Source organism: Monodon monoceros, unplaced genomic scaffold, assembly GCF_005190385.1.
Source record: "Monodon monoceros isolate NGI ecotype Baffin Bay Population unplaced genomic scaffold, NGI_Narwhal_1 Super_Scaffold_18, whole genome shotgun sequence".
Taxonomy (NCBI): domain Eukaryota; kingdom Metazoa; phylum Chordata; class Mammalia; order Artiodactyla; family Monodontidae; genus Monodon; species Monodon monoceros.
In genome coordinates, this window is record NW_021703774.1 from 138,457,074 (window position 1) to 138,480,306 (window position 23,233).

General features: G+C 37.9%; 1 protein-coding gene across 3 annotated transcripts in view; it reads left to right on the forward strand.

Moving 5' to 3' along the window:
• EPS15 (epidermal growth factor receptor pathway substrate 15) overlaps nucleotides 1-23,233 on the forward strand; it is a 161,142-nt gene that overhangs the window by 76,418 nt on the left and 61,491 nt on the right. For all 3 annotated transcript variants that reach the window (XM_029227722.1, XM_029227724.1, XM_029227723.1), the window contains one exon: nucleotides 16,741-16,813. In XM_029227722.1, the coding sequence (XP_029083555.1) occupies nucleotides 16,741-16,813 (73 nt within the window). The remainder of the gene's footprint in view (nucleotides 1-16,740; nucleotides 16,814-23,233) is intronic.

Below are 23,233 nucleotides of genomic sequence, written 5' to 3' on the forward strand. Positions count from 1 at the left end.
CCCTGGTGGCGCAGTGGTTGAGAATCTGCCTACCAATGCAGGGGACACGGGTTCGAGCCCTGGTCTGGGAGGATGCCACATGCCCCGGAGCAACTAGGCCCGTGAGCCACAACTACTGAGCCTGCGCATCTGGAGCCTGTGCTCCGCAACAAGAGAGGCCGTGATAGTGAGAGGCCCGCGCACCGCGATGAAGAGTGGGCCCCACTCGCCGCAGCTAGAGAAAAGCCCTCGCACAGAAACAAAGACCCAACGCAGCCAAAAATAAATTAATTAATTAATTAATTTAAAAAAATAGTATCTAGATTTGAAAATACTTGTCATCTATGCCTCTCAAGCCTATGAAAATAGACACATACCCCAGTATTCTAGGGCTTGCTTGATTTCAATAGTAGTCATTTTACTTATGAAATGTTTTTGTAATGAGTTTTAATAGGAAGTAGAGCATCGTACATAAAATGTTCTTGCTGATACAAACACTTGTAATACAGTAAGTCCCCTACATACAAACCTTCAAGTTGCGAACTTTCAAAGATGTGAACATGTGTTCACATGTCCAGTCGCATAAGTTAGTTCACGTGTCTGGTGTACATTGACACGTGTGTGCATCCTCTACAAGTGGTTGTGCTTTTGTGTACTTTACAGTACTTATAGAGTACAGTAGTACAGTATCTTTACTTCAAGCCCAGGATGTCTGGAAGCAAGTGTAAAAGCAGCGGTGATGTAGCTGGTACTGCCAACAGCCCCTGTATTCCAGCTGTTGTACTGTACTACTGTACTTTTCACGGTACTGTAGTGTAAGATTAAAAATGTTTCATTTTTCGTGTTTTTTTTGTTTTTTATGTATTATTTGTGTGAAAAGTATTATAAACTTGTTACAGTACAGTACTATATAACCGATTGTGTTAGTTGGGTACCCAGGCTAACTTTGTTGGTCTTACGAACAAATTGGAATTTAATGTATGTGCTCTCGGAATGGAACTTGTTCGTATGTAAGGGACTTACTGTATTAGTTACATTTTGATAAACTGAGCTTTCACTAACTTCTAGTTACCATAATGTTAAGTTGTACTAGTGGCAGTCTTATATAGTGAATTACAGCTAAACACATAAAAAAAAAATCTAACATTTTGTGACGGTCTTATTAAGAAAATCATAGTGCTTCAAAACCTTATTAAGTTTTAAATTGTAGTCACAGTTTATAAATGTGTAATATGTTTATACTTGACACTTGTGAAAATATTTTCCCTAGGCTTTTATTTTAGGTCAAATCTACAGTGTAGGCAAACTTCCATCATCTGTCAACTTCAGTAATGTCATAATAAGGCTCATCTACCCATGCTAAAATTATGGTTGTTAAAATTCAGTTTTGTAAATGGTTGTATTAAGTCACTACCACCAAGTCTTTAACACATTACGTTATAAACCTTGGCTTTTGTTACTGTGAATGACTATTTTTTCTGTGCAATGGTATTACTCTTTAGCCTTTAAATCTTTTATTAATATATCAGGCAGTGACGTGTGTAACTACAAAATAGGAAAAAAGAATTTAAACAGATTTTATTTGTGGCTTTTACTAAATTGTCATCTGACAGAAGATTAGCTCCTTCTTATTTGTTTGGTTTTCAGATGAAGATATTTAATTTTAGTCCAGGGATCAAACCTGCAAATAAACGATGTACATAATATGGTACTGTAATGAGAATGTAATGAATATGGTGCTTTACAAGATTTGCTTTTTCTCCCAGTGATGGTTATAATACATACTCATAAAAATTTGGAAAACACGGAAAAGCATAATGAAGAAAGGAATGTTTATTTTATTTACTTATTTACTTTTGGCTGCGTTGGGTCTTCGTTGCTGCACGCGGGCTTTCTCTAGCTGTGGCAAGCAGGGGCTACTCTTCGTTGTGGTGTGTGGGCTCTAAGCTCACAGGCTTCAGTAGTTGTGACATGCGGGCTTAGTAGTTGTGGCTCACGGGCTCTAGAGCACAGGCTCAGTAGTTGTGGAGCACGGGCTTAGTTGCTCCGTGGCATGTGGGCTCTTCCCGGACCAGGGCTTGAACCCGTGTCCCCTGCATTGGCAGGTGGATTCTTAACCACTCTGCCACCAGGGAAGCCCCAGGAATGTTTCTTAGAATAATAATTTGTTATGAGCATTGAAAATCAATGGAGATATAAAAAACTATATATAACCTCAAGAGTTGGTTGGGTAAAGAATGTTCTTTATTATCAGTCAGAAAATGAGATGTTTTCTTCCCTAGTTCACCAAATTGTTTCTAGTTGAAAATATAGGACATTGGGAGTTTGAGGCAGGATGACTTTCTGTCATTTGTCTCTTTAAATTTTTTATATGATTCCTTCAACATTTGTTACATAGGGATTTAATTATATAGATCAGATTAAATTAGTATAATATTTTTAACTTAAGGGAAAGCAGTGGTTTTAAAATAATCTTATCAAATACCTGGATCTCTCACCTGAGCTGAACACCTATATTTTTCATTGCCCAACTAGTGTTTTCATCTGAATGTTCAGTAGGACCTGACTTCCTAATTTTCCCCTGACCACTATCCTTGTCTCTTTTATTTCCCTTTCTCAGTGACATCACCATTTATTGTCACTCAAGCTAGAAACCTGAGATTTTTCTTCTCATTTTTATTCTTCTGTTTTTGAGATGTTTCTTGAAATCATTCCTACCTCTTCATCTCCTTTGCCTGATCAACTCCTCCTCATCCTTCAGATCTCACCTTAGATGTTATTTCCTCTGGAAGCTTTCCCCTTCCCAACCCTCATACCTATCAAATCTTATTTAAGAGCCTATCTTACATAGTTTTTAAAATTTACACTTGTCATAGCATAATTGTCTGTTTTATTTGGATATCTCACTAGACTATGTACTTCTTAATCATAGGGACTATTTGCTTGCTCACTGTTAATCCCTACTGCTTGGCTTATGTAATAGATACTATATATATATATATATATATATATATATATATATATATAGCTTACATAATAGATATATAGAGAAAATAATTTGTTCAGTGTTGTTGAAATCTGTCCTGTCCTTTTTGCTTTTTCTGTCTAGTTTTAGCCCTTACCTCAGTTCACTTTCCTGAGTATGGCGTAAAATCTCTTCCTTTGCGGTGCTCTCTTGGCATCCTGACCATTCTTCTGTCTTAGTTACTTCCCACAATAAAGTAGGATCATCTCCCACTTTGATAATGTAAAGCAGCAGTCCCCAGCCTTTTTGGCACCAGGGACCGGTTTTGTGGAAGACAGTGTTTCCACGGACCCAGGGTGGGGGGTTAGGGGGGATGGTTTTGGAATGATTCAAGTGCATTACATTTATTGTGTACTTTATTTCTATTATTATTACATTATAATATATAAGGAAATAATTATACAGCTCAACATAATGCAGAATCAGTGGGATCCCTGAGCTTGTTTTCCTGCAACTAGATGGTCCCATCTGGGGGTGACGGGAGACAGTGACACCCAAAGTGTGTTGCTTATGTCCAGTCTACTCTGTAATCTCGTTTTGGCTGCTGTCACTGCAGAAAACCCTGCTTCACAAAGATAGGGTGTTGGAAATGGAAGCAGCCTTTTCAGTGCTTTTTGTGGCAATCTCAGGATATTCCGCCTTAGCTTTCATCCAGAACATACGGAGATTTGAAGTTGTCTCAAACATACTTTTAAGGCTACCGTCATTTGTGATCTCAACCAGTTGATCCTCTTCTAGCACGGACAAAGTCGATTCACCTGGCTTATTCACAAATGGGTTGCAGATCCATTCCTTCCCAGTTTGGGGGTCTTTTGTGGTTGGGAAGTAATGCTCAAAGTCTTTTGAAAGCTGAGATAGGTGATCATGCACCAGCTGGGAGAAAGAAGGCCCTGGCTCAGTCTCTTTCAAAATCTCTGCCAATGTTTGAAACATGTCAAAAATCCCAGTGTTCACTCGTCGCCCCCATAATTCAAGTTTGGCTTTGAATGTAGCCTCTTTTTCTGCCAACTTGAACACAGTTGTTGTTCTCCCCTGAAGTGACAGATTGAGTTTGTTGAGAAGGTTGAGTATGTCACACGTAAGCAAATTTTGTGACCCATTCTGTGGCGCTGAAATGTGCTTCCAGTGGTGACTGTTTTTCTAAAAGAAATCTCTGGAGCAGCTCTCTTAACTCAAAAGCTCTGGCCAGTGATCTGCCTTTAGAAAGCCATCTCACTTCTGTGTATAAGAGAAGACGTGTGTGCTCTGCGTCCATCTCCTTGCAGAGCTGTGCGAACAAACGTGAGTTAAGGGCGTGTACTTTACTTTGGTTGATAATTTTAATGATATCCTGCAAAACACTGTTAAGCTCGTGACATTTTTCCGCTACCCAGTGTTTCTCTATGGATGACAGAGTGTGTAGACTCACCTTCAGAAACGACCTCTTTGACCCGAGTAGTGAAACCAGAAGGCCGTCCAGTCATGGCAGCTGCTCCGCCCATGCATATACTGACACAAAATGACCCATTCAGTTTTCCTGATACGTAATCATTCAAAGACTTGAATAGTTCTGCAACTGTGGTGTTGGTTGGCAACAAAAGTGTACATAACGTATCCTCATGTGCATCCTCCTGAAAAATATATCACACAAAAACAAGCATTGTTGCCTTGTTGTCAACATTGGTAGACTCGTCAATCTGGATTGTGTACCATGGTGACTCATTAATCCTCTCTAACGATTGTGCCTTAATATCCTCTGCTATTTCATCAGTTTGTCTAGTTAGGGTGCTAGCTGAAAGAGGAACATGTGCCACCTTTTGAACTGTAGCCTCTCCGAAAAGTTCATGACAGATGTCCTTAGCAGCAGGCAGGATCAACTCTTCACCAATAGTAAAGGGCTTCTTAGCTTTAGCAATGCAGTTAGCCACTAAGAACGATGCTATCAGTGCAGACACATTTGATGAAGTGGTGGCCTTCAATAATTGCTTCTGTTTTTTGTGTTCACATTTTTTCCTTTTGAAAAACTCCAAAGGCTTGTTTTTTAATGCAGGGTGCTTGTTCTCCGTGTGGCAAAGTAGTTTTGAAGGTTTCATGGCTGCGTTGGATAACCAGTTGCCACATATTATACAAAGTGGGCTTGGAGAATGTCAATCACCTGTTGCAGTGAACCCGTAATTTAAGTAGGATTCTTGGTGTTTTCTTTTAAATACAGTTTTCTTTTTGTTGGTGGTCTTAGAGTTTTCTGCTGTTTCATCATTGGGCCTTTCCCCCTTTTCAAAGAAGCTCTCTAGTGACATTTGTTTTTTACTCATTTTGGCTAGGGTTAGCTTGTGGGCTTACCACAACTGTGACCGAGACAAGTGTGCAGTGCGGGGAAAGAGGTGCAGATGGCAGGAAGTGGTAAATAATATAATGGGCGGGCCACGCGCGGACTAAAATCAGTGTCAGATTCTGACTTAAAGCCTGCTACCACATGCAGCTGTACAATTGAAGTACATCAACTCACTTGCCACTATAAAACCTGCCACCACATGCAGCTTAATTGTCAGTTCCCCCTCACTGATACGGTTTTTTTGTTTTTTTGTTTTTTTTTTTTTTTTTTGTGGTATGCTTCTCACTGTTATGGCCTCTCCCGTTGCGGAGCACAGGCTCCGGACGCACAGGCTTAGCGGCCATGGCTCACGGGCCCAGCCGCTCCGTGGCATATGGGACCTTTCTGGACCGGGGCACGAACCCGCGTCCCCTGCATCGGCAGGCGGACTCTCAACCACTGCGCCACCAGGGAAGCCCCTCTGATAGGGTTTTGATATGAGTCTGCAAACGATTTATTATGGTCTCTGTGCAGTCAGACCCTCTGCTAATGATAATCTGTATTTGCAGCCGCTCCCCAGTGCTAGCATCACCACCTCAGCTCCACCTCAGATCATCAGGCATTAGATTCTCATAAGAAGCGTGCAACCTAGATCCCTCACATGCTCAGGTCACAGTACGGTTTGCGCTCCTGTGAGATCCTAACGCAGCTGCTGATCTGACAGGAGGCGGAGCTCAGGCAGTAATGCAAGCGATGGGGAGCAGCTGGAAATACAGATGAAGGTTCACTGGCTTGCCTGCCGCTCACCTCCTGCTGTGCAGCCTGTTTCCTAACAGGCTACAGACCAGTACCAGTCCGTGGCCTGGGGGTTGGGGACCCTTGCTGCGAAACTCCTAGAACAGATACCATGTGTTTGCTCTTGTACTCTCTCTCAGTGTTCAGCATAGTGCTCTGATCGACCATTTCAGTTTCATTCCTCCTCTCTAGCCATATGGTGGGTGGGCTTATTACCTCTCAGCTCAACGTGCCACCAGTTTTTATTCTTCTGTGCCTCTGATCCTACTCTTCCCCTTTGCCTGAGCACACCTTTTACCTTGTAAAGTTTTATTCCTGCTTTAAGGCCCAGCTTAAATATCATCTCCTTTGTCAAACCTTCCCTGAAACCTTGGTTGCTAGTTCCTCTTTCCTTTCTGCTTACAGTCGTTATTCCTTTATAATAGTACTCACCACATTTTAGTGTGATCTTTTTTTTTTTTTTTTAATTTTTTGGCTGCATTAGGTCTTGGTTACTGCCCATGGGCTTTCTCTAGTTGTGGCGAGCGGGGGCTACTCTTCGTTGCAGGGTGGGGGCTGCTCATTGCAGTGGCTTCTCTTGCTGCAGAGCATGGGCTTTCGGCACGAGGGCTTTCGGCACGAGGACTTCAGTAGTTGCAGCACGCCGGCTCAGTAGTTGCGGGAAGCGGGCCCTAGAGCACAGGGTCAGTGGATGTGGTGCATGGGCTTAGTTGCTCCACAGCATGTGGGATCTTCCCAGACCAGGGATCGAACCGTGTCCTCTGCATTGACAGGTGGATTCTTAACCACTGTGCCACCAGGGAAGTCCTGATATTTTTTTTTAATGTGTCTTTTTTTTTGTTTTGATTTGAACTCCTTCAGGACAGGGTCTGTGTCTTATTCATTTGGATATGTCTAGAAATTAATGCACACAGTGCCTGACACCACAGAATTTCAGTACAGGTTAGTTGGTTGAATAAATAAGTCAAAGTTTGTTATAAATATTAGAATATTTTCCAGACTTAATTCCTGCAAAGTTTATGGCAGATAGAAACCATCACTAAATGTTGAAATAAAGCAAATGATCTTCTGAATAATAGCTTATTTTGAAGACCATAGAAGAAGATTTTGTAGGCAAGAGGATTTTTAATGCTGAAGGTTAATGGACTGATTTTTCGTATTTTGCCAACCTGTTCTTGTGTCAGGGATTTCCTTTGAGAATCTGATAAAGGCTATTAGACTCTGCCTCCAGAAAAAAAACATGTTTATCCACGTACACCGTTTTGCATTTATTTCAGGAGTTCCTAGACCCTTAAAAACTATCCATGGACCAATTTTTAAGAACCCTTGTTCTGAAAGTAAAGTGGCTCAAATAGAGAAGTTCATGGCAGTGAAAAGGCAAAACATACCAAGAAATTGCTTCAGTCTCTTAGATAGTGTGGTGGTGGTGGATTATGCTGAGGCAGGAGTTAATATTTATTTGTCTTCTACCAGCTTCTACTTCCTTCCTGTCTTCTGTCCTTTTAGCAAGAACATCAGGAAGTAAAAGCTACATCCTGTCAGGCCAGTTTGTTATCCTGGTCTTGGGCCAGTAAACAGGATAGATGATTACAATAATAGTTATTTGGCATTGTGCTATTCCTGCTTTATATAAATTCTCTTATTCAATTCTTGCAACACGGCTGAAGGGTAAGCAGTTTTATTCTGATTTTTCAGATGAGGAATGGACAAGTTTTCTAAGAAGTTTTCCTTGATATCCACTTCAGCTCAGAGAACACTCAATATCCTTCTCTCCAAACACTTACAATACTGAATTATATTTCTCTCCCCAGTAGTCTCTGAGCTCTGTGTGATAGTACCAACTGTCTCTTAAAATTTCTAATTAGGCAGTATAGTGTAGTATTATTTCAGAGCATGGGCGTTGTAACCAGATTGCCTGGTTTGATTCCATACATGACTTAGACAAGTTACTTAACTGTGCCTCAGTTTCTTCATCTGTAAAATAGAAATACGAATAATCCCATGTAAAATGCTTAGTACAGTTCCTGGAACATGGTAAATTCTCAATGCATGTTAGCAATCATCATCATCATCCCCAAAACCTAGCTCAGCATTTAGAGCACAGCATTCACTGAGAGGTGCTCAGCAGACATTGGTTGGAATAGCTGAATGAGCACTCTCTTCCCTAGTTGGAGACTGGAACTGTGTAGCTCGGCAGCCAGAATCTGTGTTCCTAAATATATAGATCTCTACCTCAATCATATATAAGAACTGATTTTTAAAAAATATTTCAGGCAATGTTAGCATATGGTTTGAATTTTTTTTTAATTATGTTTTTGGTTTAGTTTAGTTCAAATACTGTGAGAAAACATTAGCTCTGGAGAGAGCATTGCTTATACTGTCGAATCTGGAATTCTTTTGCTTATAAAATCCAACGTGATCTGTTTCTGGCCCTGTGGTACTGATGCTAGAAGGTCTCAATTGTGACTACCTCAGCAATGGCGTTACTGATTGAGTAATCGAAGCTCTACATTGTAGTATGCGTTTGTTTGGTAATAAGGAGGCATCTTAATTCGTTTTCACATAAAGTACATGGCTCATCATTTAAAACCTCTGCTTGGGTAGACTTCGCTTATTTGAAACGCTCCTTGCTCAAGTCTGAATCTGTTTAGCAGCCGCTAGCCACATGTGGCTATTGAGCACTTGAAATATGGCTAATCCAAATTAAGATGTGCTATTAGTATAAAATATACTGGATTTCAAAAGAAGAATGTAAATATTTTGGATATCTTGGATTAAGTAAAACATTAAAATAAATTTCACTTGTTTCTTTTTAATATATAGCTATTTGATCATTTAAGATTACATGTGTGTCATATTTCTCTTGGACTGCTCTGGTCTGAATCAGTTGTTTTCTATAAAAATTACGTTTTATTTGCTTGTATTATTTTGTGGCACTGGTAGCTTATTAAGGGGCACTTACCTCTTTTAAGAGAGCAATACTTTTTAGAATGTGTTTCAGTTTGTCTTTGGGAAACAAAAATATCTACCAAGAAATTTCAGCTCCTGAAGGATTTAGGAGTCAGTCTCTACCAACATACTTAAGTCCTAACTGCCATCACTCTGGATGCTTGATTACAACTTCCCAGAAAGCCAGTAGATGTTCTGCTTTTATACTAGTAAATTGTATGATGATGATGATGATCGCCGACATTTACTAAGCACTTATTGTGTGGTAGGAATTGTGCTGAAGTATTTCTAGATACAATATAAAGTAGTCATCCCCATCAACTTTATTATCCCTTTTTTTTAAATTACGAAAACCAAGTTCTAGTCTTACATTTCTTTTCTTTGAGTTTTTTCATCTCATTTTGTTCTGCTATATAAGTAGAATAAATTAATTATTTGGAGTTTGCAAAATAAACTTTCATTTCTCCTTTTAAAAAGTGAAACATCTAATTTTGGATTCTGCCACTGACAGGGCAGTGGTCATGTGAGCCATACCCCAAAGTTGGTGTTTTCCCCTGATTCCAGTTAGGCTTTCAACAGTTCATGCCCATGAATACATTCGGACTTTTTTTTCAAAACTAAAGCTCATTAAAAAAGCCAGCCTCCTAGAACTAAGAAATTTAGTTTTTCCCATAGGACTGAATGCACTTAAACTTTTATAGCAATTATCTTTTTTTTCTTTAAAGTCTTTATTGAATTTGTTACACTATTTTAATTAATTAATTAGTTAATTAATTTTTGGCTGCGTTGAGTCTTCATTGCTGCGCACAGGCTTTCTCTAGTTGTGGCAAGCGGGGGCCGCTCTTCGTTGCGGTGCTCAGGCTCTAGGCGTGCGGGCTTCAGTAGTTGTGGTACACAGGCTTACTTGCTCTGCGGCATGTGGGATCTTCCTGGACCAGGGCTCGATCCCGTGTCCCCTGCATTGGCAGGCGGATTCTTAACCACTGCGCCACCAGGGAAGTCCCTATAGCAGTTATCTTAACAGTTTTATAATTAATGGCTATGTTTGTTTTCCCAGCAAACTGTAAGTAGGGGCCCTGGTTTAATCTTTTTTGGCATGTAGAAGATACTCAATAGCTGTTTGTTGAAAGAATGAAATAATATATAGTTATATAATGATTATATATTTAAGGCAAAGAGAAATTAAAAACTTAAGGTACAAATCAATGTCTTTACTCTCAAACTTTAACTTAAGTTTTTATCAACTAAATATGAATTCTTAGAGTGAAAGACCATCTAACTTTCAGACTGGTTTGAATTACACGCCAGAATTTTCTTATCAGCTGTCTGTAGTTGTTACTCTAATCTAACTTAAAACTTCTGACAGTTCCCAAGATAAGCAGAGTCAGAGTGTTCTATTGCCTTTCTAGCAATTGTCATCAGCTTTCTCAGTAATAAGAGCCTCTGCTTCCTCTCTTCCCCCACAGAGCAGAGCCAGCAGAGAAAGAAGAGCTATGTTGTTAAATAATGCCATTCAGAGTTCAAAAAAGCACAGCTCAGAAATCTTTAGGGACTCCCATTGCCAGTGAATTAAAAGTCTGTGTGTCTTTACCCAGTACTGAAGTTCTTTTATAATCTTACCCTGATCTACCATTCCAGCTTTATTTACCACACATGAACCCTCCATCTTAGATAAATTAGTCTGCTGTCTAGAATTTTCTCACCTCTGTGCTTTCTTTTTTATTAATTTTTTCACTGTGGTAAAATATACATAGCATAAAGTTGACCATTTTAGCCATTTTTAAGCATACAGATCAGTGGCATAGGTGTATTTACGTTGTTACACAGCTGTCACCACTGTTCATCTCCAGAATTTTATCATCCGAAACTGAATGATTTAATTGGACTTGATATCAACTCAACTTCGATGGTATGCAAAATCCTACTTCTGTAAATTCTGTCCCTTCCACTTTATGTTGTTGATGTCATAAATTACATCTTTATACATCATATATCCACTAACATAGCTTTATAATTATTTTTTATGCATTTGTCTTTTAAATCTTACAGAAAATATAAAGGGGAGCTGTAAACCAAAATTACAACAGTACTAGTCTTTGGTTTTGTCCATGTATCTACCTTTACTGGAGATCTTTATACCTTTGTATGGCTTCAAGTTGCTGTCTAGTAGCCTCCTTTCATTTCAATCTGAAGGACTCCCTTTAGCATCTGTTATAACACAAGTCTAATGGTAATGAAATCCTCAGCTTTTGTTTATCTGGGAATATCTTAATTTTTCCCTCATTTTTGAAGGACAGTTTTTCCAGATAAGAGTATTTTCAGTTGACAGTTCCTTTTTTATTTCAGCATTTTAAATATGTCATCCCACTGCCTTCCGGCCTTCAAGGTTTCTGCTGAGAAATCCAATGATAACCTTACTTTTGATCCCATGTACATGAAAAGTCTTTCCTTTCTTATTGCTTTCAAAATTCTGTCTTTGTCTTTCAACAATTTGATTATAATTGTCTCAGTGTGAGTTTCTTTGGATTTTCCTGCTTGGCGTTCATTGAGCTTCTTGGGTTGTAGATGTGTGTATTTCATCAAATTTGGGAAGTTTTCTTCTTGGTTTACCTCTTAGTCTGCCATTGTACTGACATCCTTTTTGCTTTCTTGCATAAGCTCTCCCTTGCATTTGAAATGCCATTTTTCTACCCAACATTGATTCTTTGCTTCAAGGCTTAACTGAAGTCTCATCTTAACTGAGTCTTCAAGGTTTTGTGTCACAAAGCATTCCCAGGCTGGAATAATTTCTTTTGAAATACCATATGATAAATATACCACTTACTGTCTGCACAGCTTATTTTTGCAATTCCATAATCCTGCCTTCACTGATACCAAGGAAGCCTTTTCAGACCCTCTCCAGAGCCAGGTACCCATCTTCTGTGTTCCCACAGCACCTTGTACTTACCTGTTGTAGCACCCAGTACCCTGCATTGCAGTTATCTTTTTATGTTCTCCTGCTCAACCCCTCACGTACACTTAATGGAAAGTGTCTGTCTCATTGTTTTTTTGTATCACTAAAGTACAGCACAGTGACAGGTATGTAGTAGAATTCAGTATTTGTTTGTTAAATCAATACGTAGGTTTTAAAGTTGCATAAGGATATATTGGGTACCGTTGTGTGTTCTCGTTTTTACTCCTCACAACAATCTTTGTGTATGATATGTAAAGTAGATATTACCTTCAATTTACTTTAAGGAATTAGCTCACACAGTTGTGGAGCTGGCAAGTCTAAAATCTCTAGAACAGGATGATAAGCTGGAGACTCAGGTAAAAGTTCATGTTGTAGCTCAAGTCTGAAGACAGTTTGGAAATAGAATGGCCTCTTCCTTGGGGAAGCCTCAGTTTTTTTCTCTTAAGGCCTTAAACTCTTGGGTAAGACCCACCACACTATGGAGGGTATCTACTTTACTCAAAGTCTGCTGATTTAAATGTTAATTTTATCTAAAAAAATACCTCTATAGCAACATCCAGACTGGTGTTTGACCAAATATTTGGGTACCATGGCCTAGCCAAATTAGTACATAAAATTAACTATCACAGAGGGTGATAGCCAGGGCTTAAGCCCTTCCAAATTTCTTTGTCTCCTGCCTTTCACCTCTGCTTCTTTGTATGAAAATTTTATTATTCTTTAGACAGAAACAGCAAATGCCAACAACATCTTGACCTAAATTTGCGCATCTTCATCATTTCACAGGAATGATTTTTCTTAAGAATGAATGAAATAATCCATGTAAAGTACTTATCACATAACACCTATCATATAGTAAATAGTTAATAAGTTCTAGTTTCAATAATTGTTATTGTTAGTAATAGTAGATGTGGTAGTGGTAATAGTGGTTTTCCATTAATTCCAAATTAAGGCATCCTAGATAAAGATTTTAACCACCTTGGCTTTGATCATGGGCCCAATCTTGAGGTAATTCCTGTGATTATGAAGTGGGAAGCTGTGACTGGTTAAGCTTTGGTCAGGAGCTAATCCCTGGCCAGTTACTACTCAGAGAGTTTGAGTCTGTAAAAAGATGGCATTTTCTACTTGAACTATATGGGTAGAAAGAAAGTAGGGAGAGAGGAGCAGTCTCCTAAAAGAAAGATTGCTGAGTACTAGGAGAAGGGAGGGTCAACCAGAACAAATAGCTGTTGCTACAGTGATTTAACAAAGATGACCTGTGATGAAACCAGTGTTTGAATTCTGGACTATATTTTACTCCAAGTCTTATGCTTTGAAAATCATATAAGTTTCTAAAAGTAGACAGCAATTATTTTGATTATTAAGACAAGATCAATGTTTTATAAACTGTTTTGTACCCCATAATTCCTTTTAACAAATTTAAAAATTACTCCATCAATATTATTTAAAATTCTAAGTAGTGTTAATATTATGAGTAAAACAAAACCATAGCATAGGCTCAAAGCCTGCTTTTTTCTTAATTACTTGATATCTTGTACATTTCACCTTACAAATCTTAAGATGGTAGAGATATCAGCATCTGCAGAGTGAAAAATAATAATCAGAGTCAGAGAAACCATTTCATGGTAGAGCCAGATTAGAATTCTGGTCTCCAGTCTTGTGAGTGGCTTTTGCCTACTTCATAGTAGGTTTATGCAGTTATCAACTTTAGGCTTCTGAAAGCTTAGCTTGGGCTTTGCATTTCTTCCTGGTTCAGATTCTAGGTTCCATGGAATCATAGCAGTCAACTTTTGGAACACCAGGGAGCTCCTTCTCTGGCCTTTCTTTATAGCTTTGGTATTTGTGGATTCCTCAGGATGTGCTATCATCTTGGGAGTGAATAGGGCCAGAGAGATAGTCTAAAATGGAGGGTGTATAGGATCATTTCCCTTTTTTAGAAGTTACTAAGGTGAAGGCAATAGCTTTTCCTGATGTCCAAGATAAGCGGCAAAATACTCACACACCTGTTTTGAAGTATAATGTCTGTCTTATCCACATACACTGGCGGGCTCCTCAGGAAACTTCATCTAGATGTCTTTTTATTGTGGCACAGAATCTTGAAAAGAATTAAAAATTTAAATTACTAATGTTAAACAGAATGCTTGGATATTCTTGTATTGACTAATGTATCCATCACCTTTAGAAAAATATACTTGTTGTTTGAAAGAGAGGAGAATGTAAAGAACGTGGTCAACCATGGTTAGTGTACCTAAATGTGTGTTTAGATATGTTTACTTGCCTGAAATGAGAAGGATAGCTATAGAGGTTAAGTGTCTATGGAATACCACAGTATAACAATTTCATATCTCTGAAATTATAATCTAAATTAATGAGAAAATTATTTGATTTTCAGTCTGGTTTATAGGACAGATTTTCATTAATAATGTTTTTTATCGAAAGTAATATAACTGGTCATTTTATTATTTTTAAAGTTTTCTGTTCAGTACTTATGTTATACTACTTGGTTTTGGTAAAAAAAGGACTTATGAGACCACAATTTTACTAGATAGAAGTAGATTGAAAGTTAAGTTTAATTGATCTCAGACTAAGAGAAATTAATCCCTAAAGATTCCCATATTTTATTTAGTTGAGAATGGTCTTCAGGATGTTTGACATCGCCACTACTCCACACCCCTGCCACACCCAAAATTATGAAGAGAAGTTTGTACTTTCTAAGCTTCCTCCATTTTAGCCAAACATAGACTGTTTGCTGGTTAGAGCTGAGAGTCCTTTGTAATCTGTTTTCTTTTTTCACTAAGTGAGCTTCCTTCTTTTGCTCTCCCATTCTTGTGTCTTGGCTGTGTTAAGTCAGCTCACTGCCTTCTTGCAGCCCTGTTTTCCTGCATGCACACTTTACCTTCTGACCAGGCACAGTGACAGCAGTTAACAGGGGAGCAAGAAAGGATTGAATACAAACATGCACATTAGTGTGTGCAGTTTTGGTCTATGATACCATGTTGCGTCTTCTGTTTTTGTCATTATCTACTGTCAGAAAGGAGGAGCTGAGCTGATACTGACCTAGTGTAGAATGCCTGAGGATTTGGGATGAAGGGAGGAGGCTAGTGTTTCATGTGACTGATCTTTGACATGCTGCGGCAGGACTGAAAACACTCTTCTCACTTAAGGAGGAAAGAAAAAATTTCTAAGGTTTCACTTGCAGAATTTGTGGAGTATATTTAGATGTTTCTTCCTGTGTTTTTCTAGTTTTCAATTTTATCTAATTTTATAAGGATTGGAAGTGGGGAATGAACTTTGCTTAATAAGTAGATTGAGGTATTATGGGAGTAACGGGCTGCAACAATGATTCACATGGTAAGAGAATGTTTAAAATCTCCACTGACATCTTGACCCACATTTTGACCCATCTGACAAACGGTCAGTGAGCTCCTTGGCCATCTCAAGTATTTAAAAGTAACAGTATACAAATAGCTTTATTATTGTGCTTTTTTCCCTCCCATATAAATCTTAAGAGCATTGCACCTGCATATCCAAAACAGTTGATTTTTGTCTACATTTAAAATCTCACCTCAAAAAAGGTGAGAAATATAAATGTAGCATGTAGTTTTCCCTTAAATATCTCCTTTGGTGTAATTTTCTCACTTTACTTTATGCCTCAGCTTAATGGAGACTGATCCTCTGTTTGGGTTATGTCTGGGATGAAACTGAAATATAGTCATGAAGCTCTAAGAAGAAACTCTGCAGTACTAATCTGGAGGACTTATTGAATGGCATCCTCCCTTCTTATTGCCTTCTTTTACCTTTCCCCCACCCCAAAAATGTATTGCTGCAGAAATCTATGGCTTTTTCCTCTCATTTTGTAGAAAAAGAAAGTGAAAGGAGTGGGGGTGGGGTGGGTAGATTTCAGTACAAACGGGCATTTAAATTTGTTATGTCAAAAAAAAATAGCTCTGTTTTGTAATTCTGAATCTAAGGTTGCTTAAGATTCACTTTAGGAATCCAGCTCTGATGGAAGCATGTAAGACTTTAGATAATGATGTTTCAAACTAAAAGTGGATCCTAACATGTTTGACCTGAAGAGTAGAAAGAGATAAATGCTAATGTGATTCTTTTTTTACTTAGTGTACATTGTCTTATATATTTGATCAATTGGTATTTATGGGTGATCCTAAAATAGCTTTTGAGCAGATGTGGTATTTAATAGAGCAAATGGCCTGTGTTTTGACAATCTTTTTCTATTTTCTCTGTTGTTTCATTCTAAAATTGGTGCACACAAGTGAGATTTAAGAGGAAATTAACACTTCAGTAAATGTCCTTTTCCCTAATTTTGTTGACTGTTTCTATTAGCCATTTTCATTTTATTTGACAGTGATACTTAAGGGTTAAGCTTCAGAGCTGATGCAACTCCTCCTTTTTTTCACCAGCAATTTTCATTGGGCAGCATTTCCATAGCAACAGTGAGATCAGTGAAACCTGAGTGTTTCATTGATTATTTTTCTCCTCTTCCTTTTTTAATCTATTCTCTCTTCACCACATTTTAGTGAGAAAGCGATTTTTTTTTTTTTTTACAAACAGAGCTTATATTGATTTCTATTCCATAAATAATTAAAAGAGGGTAGAAAAATCTGCCCTTCATTTGAAAATTGAATGTTTCACTATGTATTTAAAAAACGATTCAGGATTAGGAGGATGGATAACCATACCAGCTGTAGCTGATGTTCTCAAATATTCTTGCATTGTTTGCTGGTCTTCTAGGGAAAAGAATAATGTGGAACAGGACCTTAAGGAGAAAGAAGATACTATTAAACAGAGAACAAGCGAGGTTCAGGTATGTGAACTGTAAAATTCAGTATTCCATATCTGATTTAGGAGGATTCATTTTAAATGTATGGGGTCGTTTACTATGTGATGGTTGTGGTATTGATGAGTAGGTCAAGGGAATGCCTATTATTTATGTGATATAAATCTTTATCTTTTGCAAAATGATTATTTTTCTCCTAATTCTGGCCTGCAAAGATTACACTACAATGATCAAGCAGTATTTTTCAGTGTAAATTTCTAGCTTTAAAGGTATTTTAAGATGATATTTATCTGCATATTATATCCTTAAAGGTAAGTTTGAATGACTTATGGTATAAATATTATTATGCCAATAAAACTGAATGAGTGAGATCATCATCATCATCATGAAAACGCAGATTGCTTTTCCATGGGTGTGAGATTTTGTTAGCTAGGAGACCTAGTATTTTAAAGGACTGTCTCTCATAATACTGATAGGGTGGGAAATGATATGGAACAATTTACAGTAGTATTTTATAAGTTGCTTAGTAGCCAGGATATCTTAAACTTTGGCATAAAGAGATTTAATTCATTTTCACTAAGTGCTAAGTAGCTTCATTTTACAAATAGAAAAGACAATAAAACTTCAGTTTCTGATGGGGAAATGACACAAAAGAGGTATTTCAAACATTAAAAATACAGAAAATTGGGCAGTGTTGCATTTAGAGCAGTAAGCAATGCATGTGATCATGTTATTGGAGCACCGCTTCTTAAATGCCACACCAGCACATACAGGAGGTTGGATATCAAAGCACTGGTAGCAGTTGCCAGTAAGAGCTCATGGATGGGCATTTCTTAACATGTTACTTGTATGTTGGATTTCCTTGTCCTGATAGTTTGCAATGGGCAAAAGCTCTAAAATTGTTAGATCCATTATTTTGTTTTAATGTAGCACATTCACCAGAGATTGTCTGACAGGTGGACCATGCTAGGGTGGGGAGAATGATTTACTGAGGGGCTGAGGAAGAAGCCAGAGAGAGAGACTTCTTATTAGAAGTTGATTCCATTATTGTACTTATTTTTCTGGAATTTTCTTAAAGGTGATACAAAGTTAAGAGATGATCACTAATATATTTCTCTTTGTGGTAGTGAGATATGGAATGGTTACCTCAATTACATTATTTTTGTGCAATTTTTCAACTTCTTAAGAAATACAAGAGTCATAGACTTTAAGCAGTTATTGCTGAAAATAGCTTAAGAATGGAATATAAAATCTCAAAAGTTTTCTCAATCTGAAGCGGTAGATATAGTTACTGATATAATATTGGACAGCTTCTAAATTTAGCTAGATAATGTTTCAAAGTACAAAGGTTTTGCAGTAGACAATATTTTTTTATTTGTGTACATCTATCTATGGTTTTTCGCTATTGCATCTTTTGAGGATGTGAATTTTACATAGCCACTTTGGGAGAACACTAAAATTTACATTGTTCTTTTCAGGCTAAATCGGCTACCCTCGAATATTTGATTTCTTATATTTATAGAAGTTTTGTTATCAGTCAAAATTGCTTTGTTATATGCTTGTCCTTCTTTTACTTAGTGGTGATGGTAAGGTATATGTTAATTCTTAAGCTTTGCCAAATCCAAAATGTGTGCTTGGCAGAGGAAGTCTAAATTGTTGAATTTTTTTGCATAAGGTGCTGTAAATAAAAGATATCTTGGGGCGTGGTTAGTATAGGCCAAGTTCTAATGGTTGAGCGTGCAAGTTCATTGAAAAAAAAAAACACAGGATTAAAGCTTTGCATTAGTAGATTCATTACTCATTCCACCCCAATACAGGTGTTGTATTGTCCATGGTAATGAGATACTAGATTAAGAATAACATGGATAATTGACATCTACAAGTAATTAAAACTTTTCATTTTAGTGATTATTTTCAATTTTCTGGAGCAAGACAACTTACCTGAAAATGGTAACAAGTATATTGTATTACCTATTGAGTTAACTCTGATTTAGCCATTGGTAATGAGGCACAGTGTAGGAATAACATGAATAATTAAGATCTGTAACTAACTTGAACTCCTAATGCTTATTTTCTAATTTCTCTGGCAAAAGGCAATTTACTAGAGCTTATTAATAACTATCAGAATCAAAGAACTTCACTGCTTCTTTCTGACCCCACTTTCTAATGTAGGTGCTAATGAATAATGCCAAAATGAAGACATCAAGGGAGAAGTAAGGGAATATTGACCATCAATAAATGTCTTTCTGCCTAATCCAAACTTGGCTTTTCTGAGTATTCTTGCTTTTCTCCATATTTATAAAGTCACAGATAGTGATTATATGAGCTCATATCTCAAGCACAGAAACCAAACTTTCAAAGCCTCTTTAGATGTGACCAAAGTGCCAAAAGATTAGGTTTTTTTTAGCGTTTATATAGTCTCCCTAATTCAGTTAAATTAGGAAATCTGCTACATAATTAATTTCTACATGTTTGTTTCCTGTATGTATTCCCATGAATTACCATCTTGAAAACTTACAGTTCAAGACTTTTTTCTTAAAGAGCAAACCAGCAATTAACTTCCTCTTTTATGTCGTGAGATGATCACTTAACTCATACGATGTACACTGCTAGTTTGTCAAGTTCCATGGAGAAATTAGGCCCAAAATGATCCAAGGAGGGGAAACTGTAAAAGGATATTCTATCTCAAATGTTTATGGTTTGAGCTGTTTTGTTGTTACAGGGAGAAGGTAGACCCACATTCTTTCCTACCTTAAACTGCATATGTACAGTTTTATTAAAAATTTTCTTCAGGTAGTCAACACATATTTAGGAATTCACCCTCTCATATGTATGCTTTTCAGTTTTGCATAGAAGTTTATAGGAAACGACTTGGTATCAGACAAACTTAATTCAGTTCCTGGTTCTGGCTCTTCCAAGGTTTGAGATCCTAAGGAAGAAATTCAACCACTCTACACATTAGTTTTCTCTTCTGTAACATGAGATAATAAAAATACCAAACAGTTTGCTGTTAGAATAAAATGATATAATGCAGGTAAAGTGCCTCAGAGTGATTGGCACAAGGTAAGCATTCAGTATATGTTCTAATTAATAGTAGTATTCTATATCTTACTGTCATCTCTTTGTTACTCTCCATCATCATGCTCTTTCTTCTCTGACTTCTATCTTCACATGGCTATATAGGACTAACCAATTTGAAAATACCTTTTTGTTGTTGTTGTTGCTGTCACTTTAGCTACCAGCCTGTTTTTCTCTATTGTTGTTTCTTTGTGTGGCCCTTTTCCCCCTTCCTAGCTTTTCAGTAACCCTACTTAGTTTCCTGTTCACCCATACCATTGTGCTTAATTTATCTCCCCAGGACCAAGAATAATCTTAAGGCCAAATCCATTGGTCCTTCCTACATTGGTTACTGATTTCTTGGGTTGCATTCTCCTAGATATTCATAGCTCCACCTCTTTGACCTTTTGCTTCTGTTGCCTTTGCCAGGAACAGACGGACACTCTCTGACCCCCTCTTTCCTCCCTTTTCCATACCCCCTGTCATCCGTATACTGATAACTCACAAATATTTGTCAAGCCCTCAGTTCTCTTGAGTGCCAGTCTGGCATCTCCAGTTAGGCATTTTGAGGTTTATCATTTCAAAGCCAGTATATCTAAAATGAGTCTCATCTTGTTGAAAAAAATTGGCTTCAAGTTTTGAACTTCTCTGTTTCTGTCAGTGTTTTTCTTTCTCACTACTGCCACCCCTATCACCTAACATCTGAAATTTTGACGTCAGATGTAAGTGCTTACTCCATCCTCCTCCTGACTTTCTTCCTAAACCAATTTTAGTTATGACCCTCAGATGTGAAAATCTTTACTGCTGCCCACTGCCACTGTTAATAATGGGAGGATGTCATCCTCATGGATATATTGGAATTGGAAAAAAAATTCTAGGCCATCCTCTTGTACGACTTATTTTTTGATTGCCTGCCTCTGAACTGTGCGCCATACACATGCTCTTTTTTATTCCCACCCTTATACCTTTTGTTGTTGCAACCTAGAATGTTCCTTACCCCCCTGCTTATGTGAATTCTACCCATGCCTTAAAGTCCAGCTCAAACTGACCACTTTTCTAAACTTTCTCTTCTCTGTCCCTTCAGTCTATACCTGTCTTTCCTGTGTTGGAACTCCCAGAGAAGTGTGTGTACACTTATATGGCACGTTCAGTACGTTACCTTATTGTACTATTTTAATGTGTATGTATATAGATTCCAATATCTTATAGCTTACATTGTGAGCTCCTTAAGCTTAGAAATTGTACCTTGGATCTTATTTTTCACTATGTATGGTAATGTATTCTTAGATGGAGGTAAATTTAAGGAAGATATTGACAGTAGAAATGAATAAACTTCCATTTTGTGCATGAAATTAAAAATAGGGCAGCACACACTCAGAAACCACAGGCAGAATGGATCAGGAGCACAGCTGGTATCATGAAGAGTCAGACGTTTCCATATTGTTCATACTACCTTCATGAGAGAGAAGCTCCCAATTGTTTAAACTTTATCAGTAAAGATTTAGTAGTTCATAGTAATTGCCCATATTTCTTTTCCCTAGATGAAGAAGGATGACTTATTTTGGGTAGAAATAAAATTAGATACATGAGCTCAACATTCTTTTCCTGGCGATAATGTTCTTAGAACATGCTGAGAAGCATATGATTGAGAAATAAAGGCAGGCTGTTAGTAGGGTTTTCTAACATCTACCCTAGTTTAATAGACTCCCTTTCTGGTCTTTGACTTAAACATCTTGCTCTATAGTTGATACTTTTTTATATGAAGACTATTCCTAGGGGCTTCCCTGGTGGTGCAGTGGTTAAGAATCCTCCTGCCAATGCAGGGGACACGGGTTCGAGCCCTGGTCCGGGAAGATCCCACATGCCGCAGAACAACTAAGCCCGTGCACCACAACTACTGAGTCTGCGCTCTAGAGCCCGCGAACCACAACTACTGAGCCCATGTGCCACAACTGCTGAAGCCCACGTGCCTAGAGCCCATGCTCCACAACACGAGAAGCCACCCCAATGAGAACACACCGCAACAAAGAGTAGCCCCTGCTCGCCCCAACTAGAGAAAGCCCACGCGCAGCAACGAAGACCCAACACAGCCAAAAATAAATAAATTTTTGAAAAAGGAGAGAATATTTCTATAACTTCCATTTTGAGAATTAGGCCAACATAACGAATGTACCTGATTATTTATTGTTTTGGATTAGTCTGTAGAATTTTTTTTTAATCACTTAAATAGCATTTTCTGTAAGATTATCAAAATACTTGAAGTTACCTTTGTTCTTTTTAATAGTTCTTCAAGTATGGATATACTAGTGTACAAGTATAGATATACTGTATATATGGTTTGGGTTTTTTTTAAAGTTTTATTCATAAACTAGTGTCCTGTTGTTTATTTTTTACTCTGTATTTATATGAAACAGATACAACTGTATTCATATTTCATATATTTACCTCTTTAGTTGTACAACTGACTTGGGTTGCTAAAATTAATTATTTTATTCTTAAATATAGCTGAGAATTTTTTAATCTTTTTTTCTTTTTTTTTTTTTTCGGTACGCGGGCCTCTCACTGTTGTGGCCTCTCCCGTTGCGGAGCACAGGCTCTGGACGCGCAGGCTCAGCGGCCATGGCTCACGGGCCTAGCCGCTCCGCGGCATGTGGGATCTTCCCAGACCGGGGCATGAACCTGTGTCCCCTGCATCGGCAGGTGGACTCTCAACCACTGCGCCACCAGGGAAGCCCTAGCTGAGAATTTTTATGTATTTGTTTAAATTTTATTTCCACTACCCCCCGTAGCACATCAGGGAATATGGAGGAATGGGGACAAATTTATCATTTTCTTTAACTTGTGTGATTTCTAGAAAATAGGACACTTTCCTTGAAATTTATTTTTCTTATTTTTTTGAAATTTATTTTAAAATAAAGCCAAGATCCCAGTTCAAGGATCCCTTCATTCCTGGATGAGGAACCTTGGATGTGGCTTGCTTTGGTATTTTTCTAAAACAGACCTTGGCAACGCATTACAGAAGTCTTGTTCACTTTATCCTTGCCATTTTCTAATTGCTGCTATCCTCTTTTCTTTTGTTGTTGATGACACAGGTGAGTAAGTAGAGCATGATCATGGAAAGTAGAACGTAACTAGGAAGGCATCTGCAAATGTCTTTAGTCACTCACTTGATGAGATAGCATTTGATAGTAACTGAGGTTGCGCACTAATTCAGGAGAGGATTTTCCCAAAGGGCTACCTTAAGATAAAAAGAAAGTTATCCTAGTTTAGTGGAAGACACTGTTTGCAAGAGAACCTGCTGCTGCCCTAGTCAAGGGTGGGCAGGAGGTGGGGGCAGGGAGGGAGATGTACATCTGTTGACTTTACTTAGTCTCAGGATAAGCAAGTCTG